At 47.6% G+C, this 11859-nt stretch overlaps 1 protein-coding gene across 1 annotated transcript in view; it reads right to left on the minus strand.

Moving 5' to 3' along the window:
- The window catches only part of LMNTD2 (lamin tail domain containing 2), a 44525-nt gene extending 43817 nt beyond the window's left edge, over window positions 1-708 (minus strand). The window contains exon 1 of the mRNA XM_073350315.1: window positions 608-708. Coding sequence (XP_073206416.1) covers window positions 608-708 — 101 coding nt within the window. The remainder of the gene's footprint in view (window positions 1-607) is intronic.
- Between the last annotated feature and the right edge of the window lie 11151 nt (window positions 709-11859).

Genomic DNA, 11859 nt, shown 5'->3' on the forward strand with positions numbered 1-11859 from the left:
CCATACCCTCCAACTCCCATTTCAGGGCACTAAAATTAACAGTGATTCAATAGTTTGTGTGGAAACTGAAACATCAACATTTGGGTTTTACAACAGATACTCCGATTAGATTAATAGGTGACTAGGAAATTCACACAGCTGAGTCACTGTTTCAGGCTATCTGCAGATTCAGGCGGCCATCCCGGCATCACCTGCACTCAGGATACACTTGCACAATTACCTTTGCAGCTATGAAGGTTAGAAACTTTTTAGATTATCTGAGTGTCCTGCAAACTATATAAACACAGCGTGTGGACTGCCTATCTGACGCTGCTGCCTGGAACCTTCCTGAAGTTTGCCCATCACTACCTCTTACTATTCACTGTTGCAGTTTACCAGGAGACAAACCTTTTGAGACACATTAGTGCTGCTTTAGGTGGACAGGCAACAGCTGGAAAATAAAGGGGCTCAGGAGCTCTGGGGATATGATGCTGAAGGTCACGAAGGCAGCCCCAGAAAATAAACAGTAATAAACAGCAAGGGGAAAATGTAATGTGTGGGGTGGATTTTCCTCCTCACTCCCTGCCTCTTGGAATATTTTCCTAGAATTACCTTGACCAGGCAATACAATAAAACTCTGTTTTCCTGGTGCTCCTCACTTTCCGCAAAAACGACAGGAAAACGTCCTCCTGTGGTACCCGACTTCCCACACTCTTCCCCCTTGCCCATCGGCATGCAGTGCCCATGCATCTGTAATGTCACCACCTCACTGACAGTATCTGATGCACAGGGCCCTTTCCCCTAGAGGTGTCCAGGCATCCGGCGCCTCTGTAATGTTTCCTCCCTACATTCAGGTGTAACCCACCACTCTGGGTGTGTCATGTGGCCTCTCTCTGTGTCTGATCCACAGAGTTTAACCACCTGCCACCGCTCCTGGCTAGGAGGGTTCATCTTTTAGTTCAAGGAGTAGAGGCCTGAGCCGAAGGTCCTGGGTTTAAACTCTGCTGTAAACAGATGGGGCTACTACTACACAGGTACCTGTTGTACAGGCCTCTTCACCCCTCTGATTCTGTAACGTCTCTTCCACATGCACATGTGTCTGGTGACAGGCCCTTTTCCTATGGCAGTGCCTATGAACCTAGTGCCTCTGCAATGTCCCCTCCCTGCTGCCCAGACCCTGACCCCCTTGGCTGGCAGTACCCGTTCACCCAGTGGCTCTGTAACATTTTGCTCTCATGTGCCTCTGTCTGTTCCACAGACCACTTTCCGATAGGCTGGAATTGCCTATATACATGGTACCTCGCTAAGGTCCCCTCCCTATTTGCAGGTACCGGTTGTCTCTCTTGTCCGCACAGAACCAGCTTTTCAGCAGCCTGTATTACTTGTTGGCTTTTTTATTTATTTATCTACTTGTTTTTCCCTTCAGAGCCATTCTTTACTCCCCATATGTTATAATAATTACAAGTGATAAGTTAACAGCTGGTCGGCTATTCTGGGCTCAGCAGAGCCGCCCGCCTCTTCCTTCCCTCCCTCCCACAGCTCTGGGTCAGCTTTTTGGCTCCAGCAATCAGGGATTCCTGTGATTTCTTAGACCCCTAAGAATCGGAGCTTTTCCTCAAACACCATCTGTCTTCCCCTCTCCCTCCCTCCCTCTCGCCATACGGCAAAGTGGTGATTTTGTGATTGTGACATCCATCTGTTGCCATGGAAAAGACTGAAATAGCAAAGGAATGTGACTCCCCTTGCTAGGAGGCCACAAAAAGAGATAGTGAAGGGTATTTTTTTCCCCCGTTGGCATCAGTGTCCTTCAGCATCAGTGATGATAACTGAGGGCCGAGCAATAATCCCATGACAGGTGTACGATACCAGGAGTGATTCTGATTGGGAGCTGTCTCCTGGGCCTTGCACCTCACTTTCTTGACTTGTCGTTAGAGATTTCAAACAAGCAGGTCAAAACAGTCTAAAGCCGTGTGCCCCTGGCATTCTAGTGGGGAATCCCCATCAGTGCCCCCAGACCGACCCAGTCCAAACACAATTGCTGACAAGATGATGACATTCCTTTGTTATCCAGTCTCTTTCCCCCATGGAGCCCCTGAGCCACCTTGGCCTAGTACGCAGCTGCTATTGCTCCACTCTCAGAAACTCATGCTAAGACCATCCCAGGAATCAAGTGTCAGGAGCTACTCTCCCACCAGTAGGTGGGTCATTTCAGAAATCCACCACCTTGGGAACATTGTCCCAAAGGACATTCAGGGAGCTGGTCTTTTGTGGCACAGAAAGGAGCACAATCACCGGTAAACATATTCTCTTTTGAGGGGATCTTCTAGAATCCCTCATTTACTCCCCTCCAGGCCATCACAGAATCTTGGGCTCGTCTACATGAGAAGTGCTACAGCGGCGCAGCTGCACCACAGCTGGTGACGATGCTCTATGCCGACGGGAGAGCATAATAGAACCACCTCTGCAAGAGGCGGTAGCTATGTCGGCGGCAGGAGCTTTCCCGCTGTCCACACTGGTGCTTAGGTTGGTGTAACTTACGTTGCTCAGTGGGGTGGCTTGTTCACACCTCTGAGTGACATAAATTATATTGACATAACCTGTAGTGTAGACAAGCCCTTAGAAATGTAGGCCTGGAAGGGACCTCGAGAGATCATCTAGTCCTTCCCCCTGTGCTGAAGCAGGACCAAATAAATGTAGACCATCCCTGATAGGTGTCCAACCTGTTCTTAAAAACCTCCAATGATGGGGTTTACACAACCTCCCTTGGAAACCTATTCCAGTGCTTAACTTTTTAACTCTAAGGGTAGTTTTTCCTAATATCTAACCTAAATCTCCCTTGCTGCAGATGAAGCTGATTACTTCTTCTCCTTCCTTCCTAGACATGGAGAACCATTGATTGCCGTCTTCTTTCTAACAGCCTTTAAAATATTTGAAAACTGTTACCAGGTCCTCCCTGTCTTCTTTTCTCAGAACTAAACATATCCAGTATTTTTAACCTTTCCTCATGGGTCAGGTTTTCTACACCTCTTAATATTTTTGTTGCTGTCCTCTGGACTCTCTCCAACTTGTCCACATCTTTCCTAAAGTTTGCCGCCCAGAACTGGACACAGTGCTCCAGCTGAGGTCTCACCAGTGCCAAGTAGAGTGGGACAATTACATCCTGTATTAACAACACTCCTGTTAATACACCCCAGAATTATATTAGCCTTTTTCACAAGTGCATCTCATTGCTGACTCATGTGCAATCTGTGATCCACTCTAATCCCAAGATCCTTTTTGGCAACATTTGCTACCTAGCCAGTTATTTGTGCATTTGATTTTTCCTTCCTGAGTGGTTACAAAATTCACTATTATTGATGACATTTTGGGTTACAAATCAATTATTTAATGGTCATTAGCTGACTTCCCTTTGTGCATATTGCTATCCATCTCACCCCAGCCTAAGCCAGCACAAGGTTACAAAACTGCTCTACTAGAGACTCTGAAACAGAAAATCAGATTTAAGAGTGAAGCTTGCAGCAGTCCATTTGCCTAATTCAAAGATGGGTATGAGAAAACCATGTGAGCAGTTCTAGTTCCAGGAGCTATTGGGGCATAAATGTGAATGAGATCCCTGCCTACTTTGCTATTCCTCGAGAAAAGAGAGGGAGACAGGGACATTGTTGCATAAGGATTTCTGTACAAACCTGCAATGATATGGAGATGAGCTCTATTTGGCTTATGTTGTGGCTTGAAGCAGTTTGCACCTGTGTGGGAGATACCCTGATGCACTTTCTATGCAAAGGGATCTCCTTTAAGAGTTAACATTATAGATGTACAAACTAGAAAGACCAGCTTGGTGCTACTAGATCCAAGAGGTAGCAAGGTTGAACGGCTCGAGCATCGACCAGGAACCACTTCAGAGTTCCAGCCCTGCCTCTGCCATTGAGTCATTATGTTGTCTAAAGTGATTTGCGCAACATCTCTGAGGATAATACTTTGCAAATGTATTGAGAGGAGGAGCTGGCTGATATGTGTACAGTGCTTTGGGAATGTAACATACAATGTAAATTTTTAGCAGTAGTATTCTCTTAGTTTTAGCACCATGTGCTATGCAGGTATGGATGCTAGACAGGGTCACATGTTCTCTGAGCCATTTGAGAGTGGAAAGCTATCAGAAATATCTTGTGAGGGTTAACCATTGTTCAGTGATGCTCCTGCTGGCTAATTAGTGGCCGCATCATTGTTCCCTTTAGACTCCACCCTTGCTCTCTGCTAGACTAGAGCTGTGTTAGGTGTATGGCCCAGGAAGTGATAAAGGGCCTTTGTAGCGGTGCCATCTGAAATCATGTGATGTCCAGGTTTCCTTACTTTCACACAGACCAGGTAGAGTTCTCTCTTACGGAAGGTGCTGCACATTATGGGTACTCTTATGCAAATGACTTGCTAACATTCTGCATCTGGAGGGAAATGCCAGCGAGCTTGCCTGCTTTTCAAAACCCTCCAGAAACCACGCCTTCAAATTAATAGTGGAAATAAACTCAGGCATGTAAATCCACTACATTGGTTCTCATTTACATGCCTTGCTACAAGGTAACAAGATGGAGTTTGCTAACAGTGACCAGCAATTTATTTTAATAGCAATCCCCTGGGCCCAATTTTCACACCAGGGGCTTGAGAGAGCACCTACATCCCACATTAGAGGATTCTAATTGGTGCTTGCCACCAGCTGTGTAAAAAGGGGACTTACCTGCATGCTGTGTATCTGAATGCAGGACTGCCAGTCCTAGTAAAGCCCCAATTTTGAAAATTGTATTCCATGTGTTAAATAGAACGGGCAAGTGGTAGGAAATGAGAGCCATGAGAAGAGAGAGGTTTTTGTGGTAGGACATGGTATTGGGACTCAAGAAAATCTGGATTCTATTCTTTTCTCTGCCTCAGAGTTTTGAGCGGTCTTCGGTATGTCCTTTCACATCTCTGTGTGTTAATTTAGCCCCTCTAAAATAGGGACAATACTTACTTCCCACACAAGATTTGTGAAGCTGCATTAATCGATGGATGTAAAGGGCTTTCAGCTCTTCAGAGGATGCTATACAAAGGGGGTGTTATGCTGATGGCACACTTGAAAACTTAGCTGCAAAGTGAGTGCATTAATACGTACTTGGGCTGTTGCTCGGGGGCTACAGAAAGAATCCCATAGCAGCTGGTGCCATCTTCTCCCTGGCCCACATCCTCTCTGGCAGGCTGCATGCTGCTCTCAGTGTCTACGGGAGGAGCCTGGTTGCAGAAGGTGTCTTCTCCCAGACCCTCACTCCTATTGGAGTGATGTCTGTGCAGGTTGTCCTCTTTCTGTGTTTCTCCCATGGCTCTAGGATCATCTTCAGGCAGCAAAGGCAAATTCTCTGGAGCCCTCCTGGGAAAGGAGAAATAATTGTAATGAAGTGGGTTTTAGCCCACGAAAGCTTATGCCCAAATAAATGTCTCTAAGGTGCCACAAGGACTCATCATTGTTTTTGTGTATAGAGAGTGTCTGCTCCTACCAAGCGAGCCAAATGATGCCCTTCCTTCTTTCCCTCTCATCAGGGACCTCTCCGATATCAGAAAATGACCCTCCAGCTCTCACCTCCACTGATGTACATTATTATTAGCCCCACCTGCTACCACTTGCTTACCATAGGGCCTTAGTCATGAGGAGTAAGACTTTATAAGTAATTCCACTGGGATAGATTGTGCCTTTAAGCACAGCCCCAATCAAGGAGCGCTACATAAGCTACCCCAACCAAGAATAACCCCAGGCGGCATCATGCCCGAGACATAATTCCTTGCTCCAGGAGAAAGAGGGATGAGGAGTAGGCTGTACCAGCAGCAAACTTCAACACCCCCTTTCCGGCTCAGCTCCACTAGTTGGTGCATTTGGTGGGGGGACTCCCATTCCTCGCCCCTTCCTGCATGCTCCCTGCTCCCTTGCTTTAGATGGGAAGTAGAGCCCAGTGCTGGACTATTTTAAATTCTTCTCCCATCCCACTCCCACTATTATGGCAGCGGGTCCTGCGGGCCCCACGGGATCCTGGTCCCATTGCAGGGCTCTACACCTGTCCTGGGCAGGGCTCTAATGTGAAGTAAAGTGGGAGCTGCGTGCCTGTTTGCTCCCGGGCACCCATGTAGCCCACACAAGGATTTATGGGGGTGGGGAGGGTTAAGAACATAAGAATGGCCTTACTGGGTCAGACCAAAGGTCCATCTAGCCCAGTATCCTGTCTTCCGACAGTGGCCAGTGCCAGATGCCCCAGAGGGATACCTTAGTCTTTTTACTCCCCTGCATGGGTCTGTAGTCCAAGGGCTTGCCTGCACTTAAAACGCTGCCGCACAGCGTAGGTACTCCACCCCCTGCAGAGGCAGTAGCTAGGTTGGTGAGAGAATTCATCCATTGCCCTAGTGCTGTCTATACTGGGGAGGGGGGGTAGGCTGGTTTAACTACATCATCCAGGGGTGTGGATTTTTCACAGCCCTGAGCAAAGTAGTTATACCAACCTCATTTCCTAATGAAGACCAGGCCCAAGTCACAGTCCAGCCCTCAGTGTTAAGGCTGAGGGGGATGCTTATTTGCCTCTATTGTACTTGTTACTAAAAATCAGGAGTATAAGAAACTAGCATATGCAGCGTTCCCCATTCTCTTATTCTATTAATGATAATTATAGACACGAACATGTTGTATAGGCTAATAAAAGATTAACCGTTTCCGCCTTATTGTATGTGTGGTGTTTGATGTCATCGATAATTGTGCATGCGATTCAACAGTGCATTACTCCAGTTTTACACTAGCATTTTCCCAGATAGAATTGATGTGAAGCTGAAGTCATGCCGCATTGTGTGTGCACTGTGCGCACTGTGTGTGCAAATAAAGTGCTTATGAAAGGTACTGGAGACTGAAGTCCTCTGTCCACAGAACAGATGCGGCATGGATAGGGTGACCAGATGTCCTGTTTTTATAGGGACAGTCCCATTTTTGGGGACTTTTTCTTATATAGGCACTTATTACCCCCACCCCCTGTCCCGTTTTTTCACAGTTGCTAGCTGGTCACCCTAGGCATGGACAATGAGAGTGCAAACCTTCCCCACGCTGCTCTGTTAACAGGCCTCAGCTCTGATGTGGGAAACCTCTTGTAAAGTGTCCATGGCTCATTCAGTCCCCAGCCTCCCTGCTGAGACTGCCAGCCAGGGTGCTAACTGACTTCCGTTTGTGATGTGGACACCTGTCCGCTAGGAACTGGACTGACAGTATCAGACTCATTTCACATATGGGCCACCCAACAGAGAAATTGAACTGCCCAAACTAGGGGCAAGGTTGGGTTGAGACGAGGGTCAGAAACATGGGAGGGAAAGATGGTTGATGAGTACAAAATACATAGGTAAGTGGATCTAGTACACACAAGGAAGAAGAGAGCTCCTATTGTGTGGATAGCGCTTCCAATTTTGTGGACACAATCCATAGCATTTGAACCTGGTCTATAGAAAAAACAATTTAGTTAAATTGATGCAGTCCCCTAGTGCATTCAGTTATGTCAATAGAAACATGGTTATTTCAGTATAACTTGTTTTGATTAAACACTTCTCTGTCGACATAACTGCATTTCTGCTAGGGGGCTGCCCTGATTTAATTAATCAGTGAATAAACTGAATGTAGGTGAGGCCTTAGATGTCTAAGTGCTATGATTTGGGCCTGTAATTAATAGTGGGTGAAAAATTGGGCCTATAAAAATAGAGGCTGTTTTTAGATCAGGCTCATAATGTCTCCAGAGAGGTCTGTGTTCTAAAATAGGTCAGTCCCTGCACGTATGGCAGCAGACAGAACAGGTGCAACCTATGGTTTTCTACCTCTCTGTTGTACATCAGACCTCTAAGAGTCTGGGATTAATGACACCGAGACCTGGTCTACGCTTAAAAATTTTGCTGGCATAGCTATGTCGGGTAGGAATGTGAAAAAACTCACACCCCTGTCCACAAGAGCCCTAGGGTATGCCTATGCTTACCATTTAAAGTGCAAAAAGTCCCTTTTTTACACTAAAACAGCGGGAGTGTCTATACTTGTTAATGACTTTTTGCAGTGAAACTCAGAAGTTTCATCGCAAAAAGAAAACCACCTTCACGAGAGGCATATAGCTCTTACCGCTGTTCTTTTTGTGCTGCTGTGAAAGTGAAGACACGTTCTACCAGCGTAAACCCCCTTTGGCCTCTGAAGGATATCCCACAGTTCCAAAAGTGGCCACTCTGGCCAGCATCTCTGCTGCTCTGCTGCACGGAGGTCCGCCCCTCCCCCTATAAGCCCCAGGAAGTTTGAAACTCCCTTTCCGTTAGGGTGACCAGATGTCCCGATTTTATAGGGACAGTCCCGATTTTGGGGGCTTTTTCTTATATAGGCACCTATTACCCCCCACCACCCCCATCCCGATTTTTTAACACTTGCTATCTGGTCACCCTACTTTCCGTTTGCTTGTAGATGTGGCAGGGAAAGCAGCCAGACAGCAGGCAGTTTTTTAAAAAATGCCATGGAAGAAACCAGGAAGTAATAGGGCTGCTGGGACATGCTAGGGCAGCACGGAGCACTGAGCAGGGACCCAGAATGCCTTCCTCTCACCCCCGCCTTCCCACAAGACTTATTGAGAGAGCTGCACTGTGGGATAGCTGCCCTACAGCGCTGCTCTCATCGGGGATGGAAGTGCTGCTGGTGAAAACACTCTGACTCCTGAAGAATTGAGTGGGTACACAAACCAGAGTTCTACTTTCGCCGGTTCTCTATCACTGGTGAAATTCACAGCACAAAAACTCTGTAAGTGTAGACATAGTCCTAGTCGAGACACAGTTATACCAGCAAAACAGTCCTTTTGCTGGTGTAGCTTATTTCGTTCGGGGAACTGGGATAAGCGATACTGGCAAAAGAACTCTTGCTAAAATAAGCTGCATCTCCGCTAGGAGTTTTTGCCTGGATAGCTGTACCAGTATAGCTGTACTGCCAAACCCTTTCTAATACAGACAAGACCTAAGACTTGAGTTGTGCTGATGCTCCTTTACTGGGGATCTATATCCTGACCTTGTAGAGGAATGGACCCCGTTGATACATAGGCCTCTTTCCAGTCAGTTCAGAGCTGTGTGTCTGGAGCTGTGTGTCTTGCCTTAGGCTTTGTCTACACCGGCACTTTGTCGGCAAAACTTTTGTCGTTTAGGGGTGTTTAAAAAACACACACACCCCTGAACGACAAAAGTTTTACTGACGAAAAGCGCCGGTCTGAACAGCGCTTTGTCGGCAGGAGCGCTCGCCCGCTGACAAACAGCAGCTACGCTGCGTGGCTTTTAGCGGCACGGCTGTAGCAGGACACCTGTGTCACTAAAAGCTTCGTAGTGTAGCCATACCCTTCAATGAAGTCTTAAAAGAATTTGGTCAAAGCAGCCAAATGCCTGGTGGAGATAGCAGCGCATGTGAGACCGTATCTCACAGCCAGTTCACCTGGGAATCTGCACCCACTCATTAAATGCTGCTCTTTTCTTGCTGAGCTCTGCTGAAAAGCTCAACAAAGATATAAAGCTCCTGCTCCTTGTCTCTCAACTTTTGCTCAACTCTCTCCATTTCCTAGTCCCATCCCACATTAGGAGCTTATAAATGACTTTCCCTTCCCTGGGCTTCATGTTTTCCCACCTGTTTTTCACTGTGCGCCCTCTCTTTTTCAAAACGAGAGAGCTGTGCGTCTAACCAGAGGAGGCCTGGAGGCTTTTCTAAAGATATGTAATGGCATTGTTCCCTTCTAAACCTGAAATGCCCAGAATATGGAGATTGTTTCCCTTGGCCTGTTTTCCAGGTCATCCAATTTCTCCTCAGAGCTGCTCATCCCCTCAGATCATGGAAGACAAATCCCCCTTTATGCCACTTGTATCACCAGCTACTTTTAGTAGCTCATTTTCTAAGTAAGACATTTGGGATTTAACATGAGAGCCCTCATCTCTGAGGGAATGTGTGTCTATTAAAATGCCTGGTTTTTTTCTCTCAGTTGCTATCTCCTGTGCTAAGCTCTGCATCCCACTGTCCTAGGGAGGAGGAGATTGCTTAAGCAAGTGAGTCTTTGGCCTCTTATGTATTTAGCCATCTGAATCCATCTGTGGCAATCCAAGAAATATCTGGGCAGTGTTTTTTGGTGTGCTTTTTTTAAACTTTTTGAATTTTTGTGATTGATGGGGTGTATACACCTCACGTGGACAGCAAAAAGGTTACTGGGAGCCCAAAGGCTCAGCTAGCTCACTCGTGGCATCTGGAGGGTGCATTAGGTACAGTTTGTTTAGCAGACCCAGCTGGGTAGGAGCTGGGTCATCCCATAAAGGGAGGCACTCAAAGCAGCGAGGGCAAGAAGGCCTTGGGAGCCTCTCCTGAGAAGAAAAGGAGTACTTGTGGCACCTTAGAGACTAACCAATTTATTTGAGCATAAGCTTTCATGAGCTACAGCTCACTTCATCGGAGAAGGGAGCTCTGCCAAAGGGCCAGGGACGGCAGAGACACTGAGAAGCAACAGGAGTAGCCTGAGTCCCTGTGGCGGGTCTTGACCAAGGAGCAAGACCCCAGGCAGGTAGCCCTGTGGGTTGGTGCTCTGGAAGAGGAGCACGGAGCTGCGGAGAAGCCAGAGAGACTTAAAGCTGAAGCGTAGGATGGTCAGAGTGGCTTACGTCATGTGTGGTTCTGTTTGGGGCTTTTCTGCAGGTGAGCCCCAGGGAGTGGTCTGGGAATCCCCTGTTCTGAAAGAGCCCTGGAGGGGATGGAACCTGTGTTGGTGACTAGTGCAGTGCAGGGCATTGATACTCCGGAAGGGCTGGATGGTAGCATGACCTGGCCTGAGGGCCATATCATCACGCTAGGCCATAGGAGTCCAGGGGAGGTGGAAGTGTTGCCATGCTGGGCCTCACTGTGAGAGGGCGCTCTGGGATGGTGAGTTTGTCTCATTGTAGTTAATGAGATATGAAAACACTGATGAATAATAAGATCAAATTTCACTTGAGGAGAGCCGACATCAAGCTGTCATCATCTCCCAGGCAGCATGTGACCCTCAATATGCCTTTCCTCTTCGGCCTGTCATTTTAATTGAAACACACCCACTCTCCAGCTCCATGTGTAGGTGGCAGTAACTTAACACTCCCAAAGTTTTGTCCCCGTGTGCACTGGATCTTGTGTAAAGACTGGGATGGATTCTTCTTGAGGGGGAAGGAGAGTCGGTCTCTCTCGGTCATGAATACAGAGCGGGCAGGTGGTGGTGGTCGGATCTTTCTGGGACATTACACTTTCCAGTCTGGGCGTTCGTGGAAGAGCTCATTACTGGTTCAAAGCAATGCCATGCCAGGTCATTGCCTGTGAACGAAGATCAAACAAGTTCTGCTGTGGAGCTCTGTCGGAACAGCCAGTGCGGGAGGGTGAGAGCGAGCATCGCTGCTCAGGATCCTGGCTGCGTGGTGTGCTATGTGCACGGTGTTTGTTGCCCAGTGAGAAGACACAGGGAGGGGGCGGGAAGCCTCGAGGCTTGTGTCCCTTTGCTCTTTGGTTGGGATCCGAAATGCTCTGCGCAGTGCACTTTCTGCTTGCTTAGCATTAAAGCTGTGAAGAGCCTCTGCTGGACTGTAATTATTACAACAGGGTCCACACAAGTTGGCAGACTCCACCAGGCTCTGCTTTAGTGGAGGTTTTTGGAGAAAGGCTCCGGCCAATCAGCTGGAACCTGTAGGATTGTGGGTGTAGGGAGGGAAGAAGTAGGGGCTGGTGGGCAGCTTTTTCCCCCTCTGGAAGACACAAAGCCCCTTACAAAGAACATGAGACCCTATTTTGAGGCACTGAGCCCTACCCCTACAAAGTAGAAGGGTTAGCTTATGGCT

Source organism: Lepidochelys kempii, chromosome 6, assembly GCF_965140265.1.
Source record: "Lepidochelys kempii isolate rLepKem1 chromosome 6, rLepKem1.hap2, whole genome shotgun sequence".
Classification (NCBI taxonomy): domain Eukaryota; kingdom Metazoa; phylum Chordata; order Testudines; family Cheloniidae; genus Lepidochelys; species Lepidochelys kempii.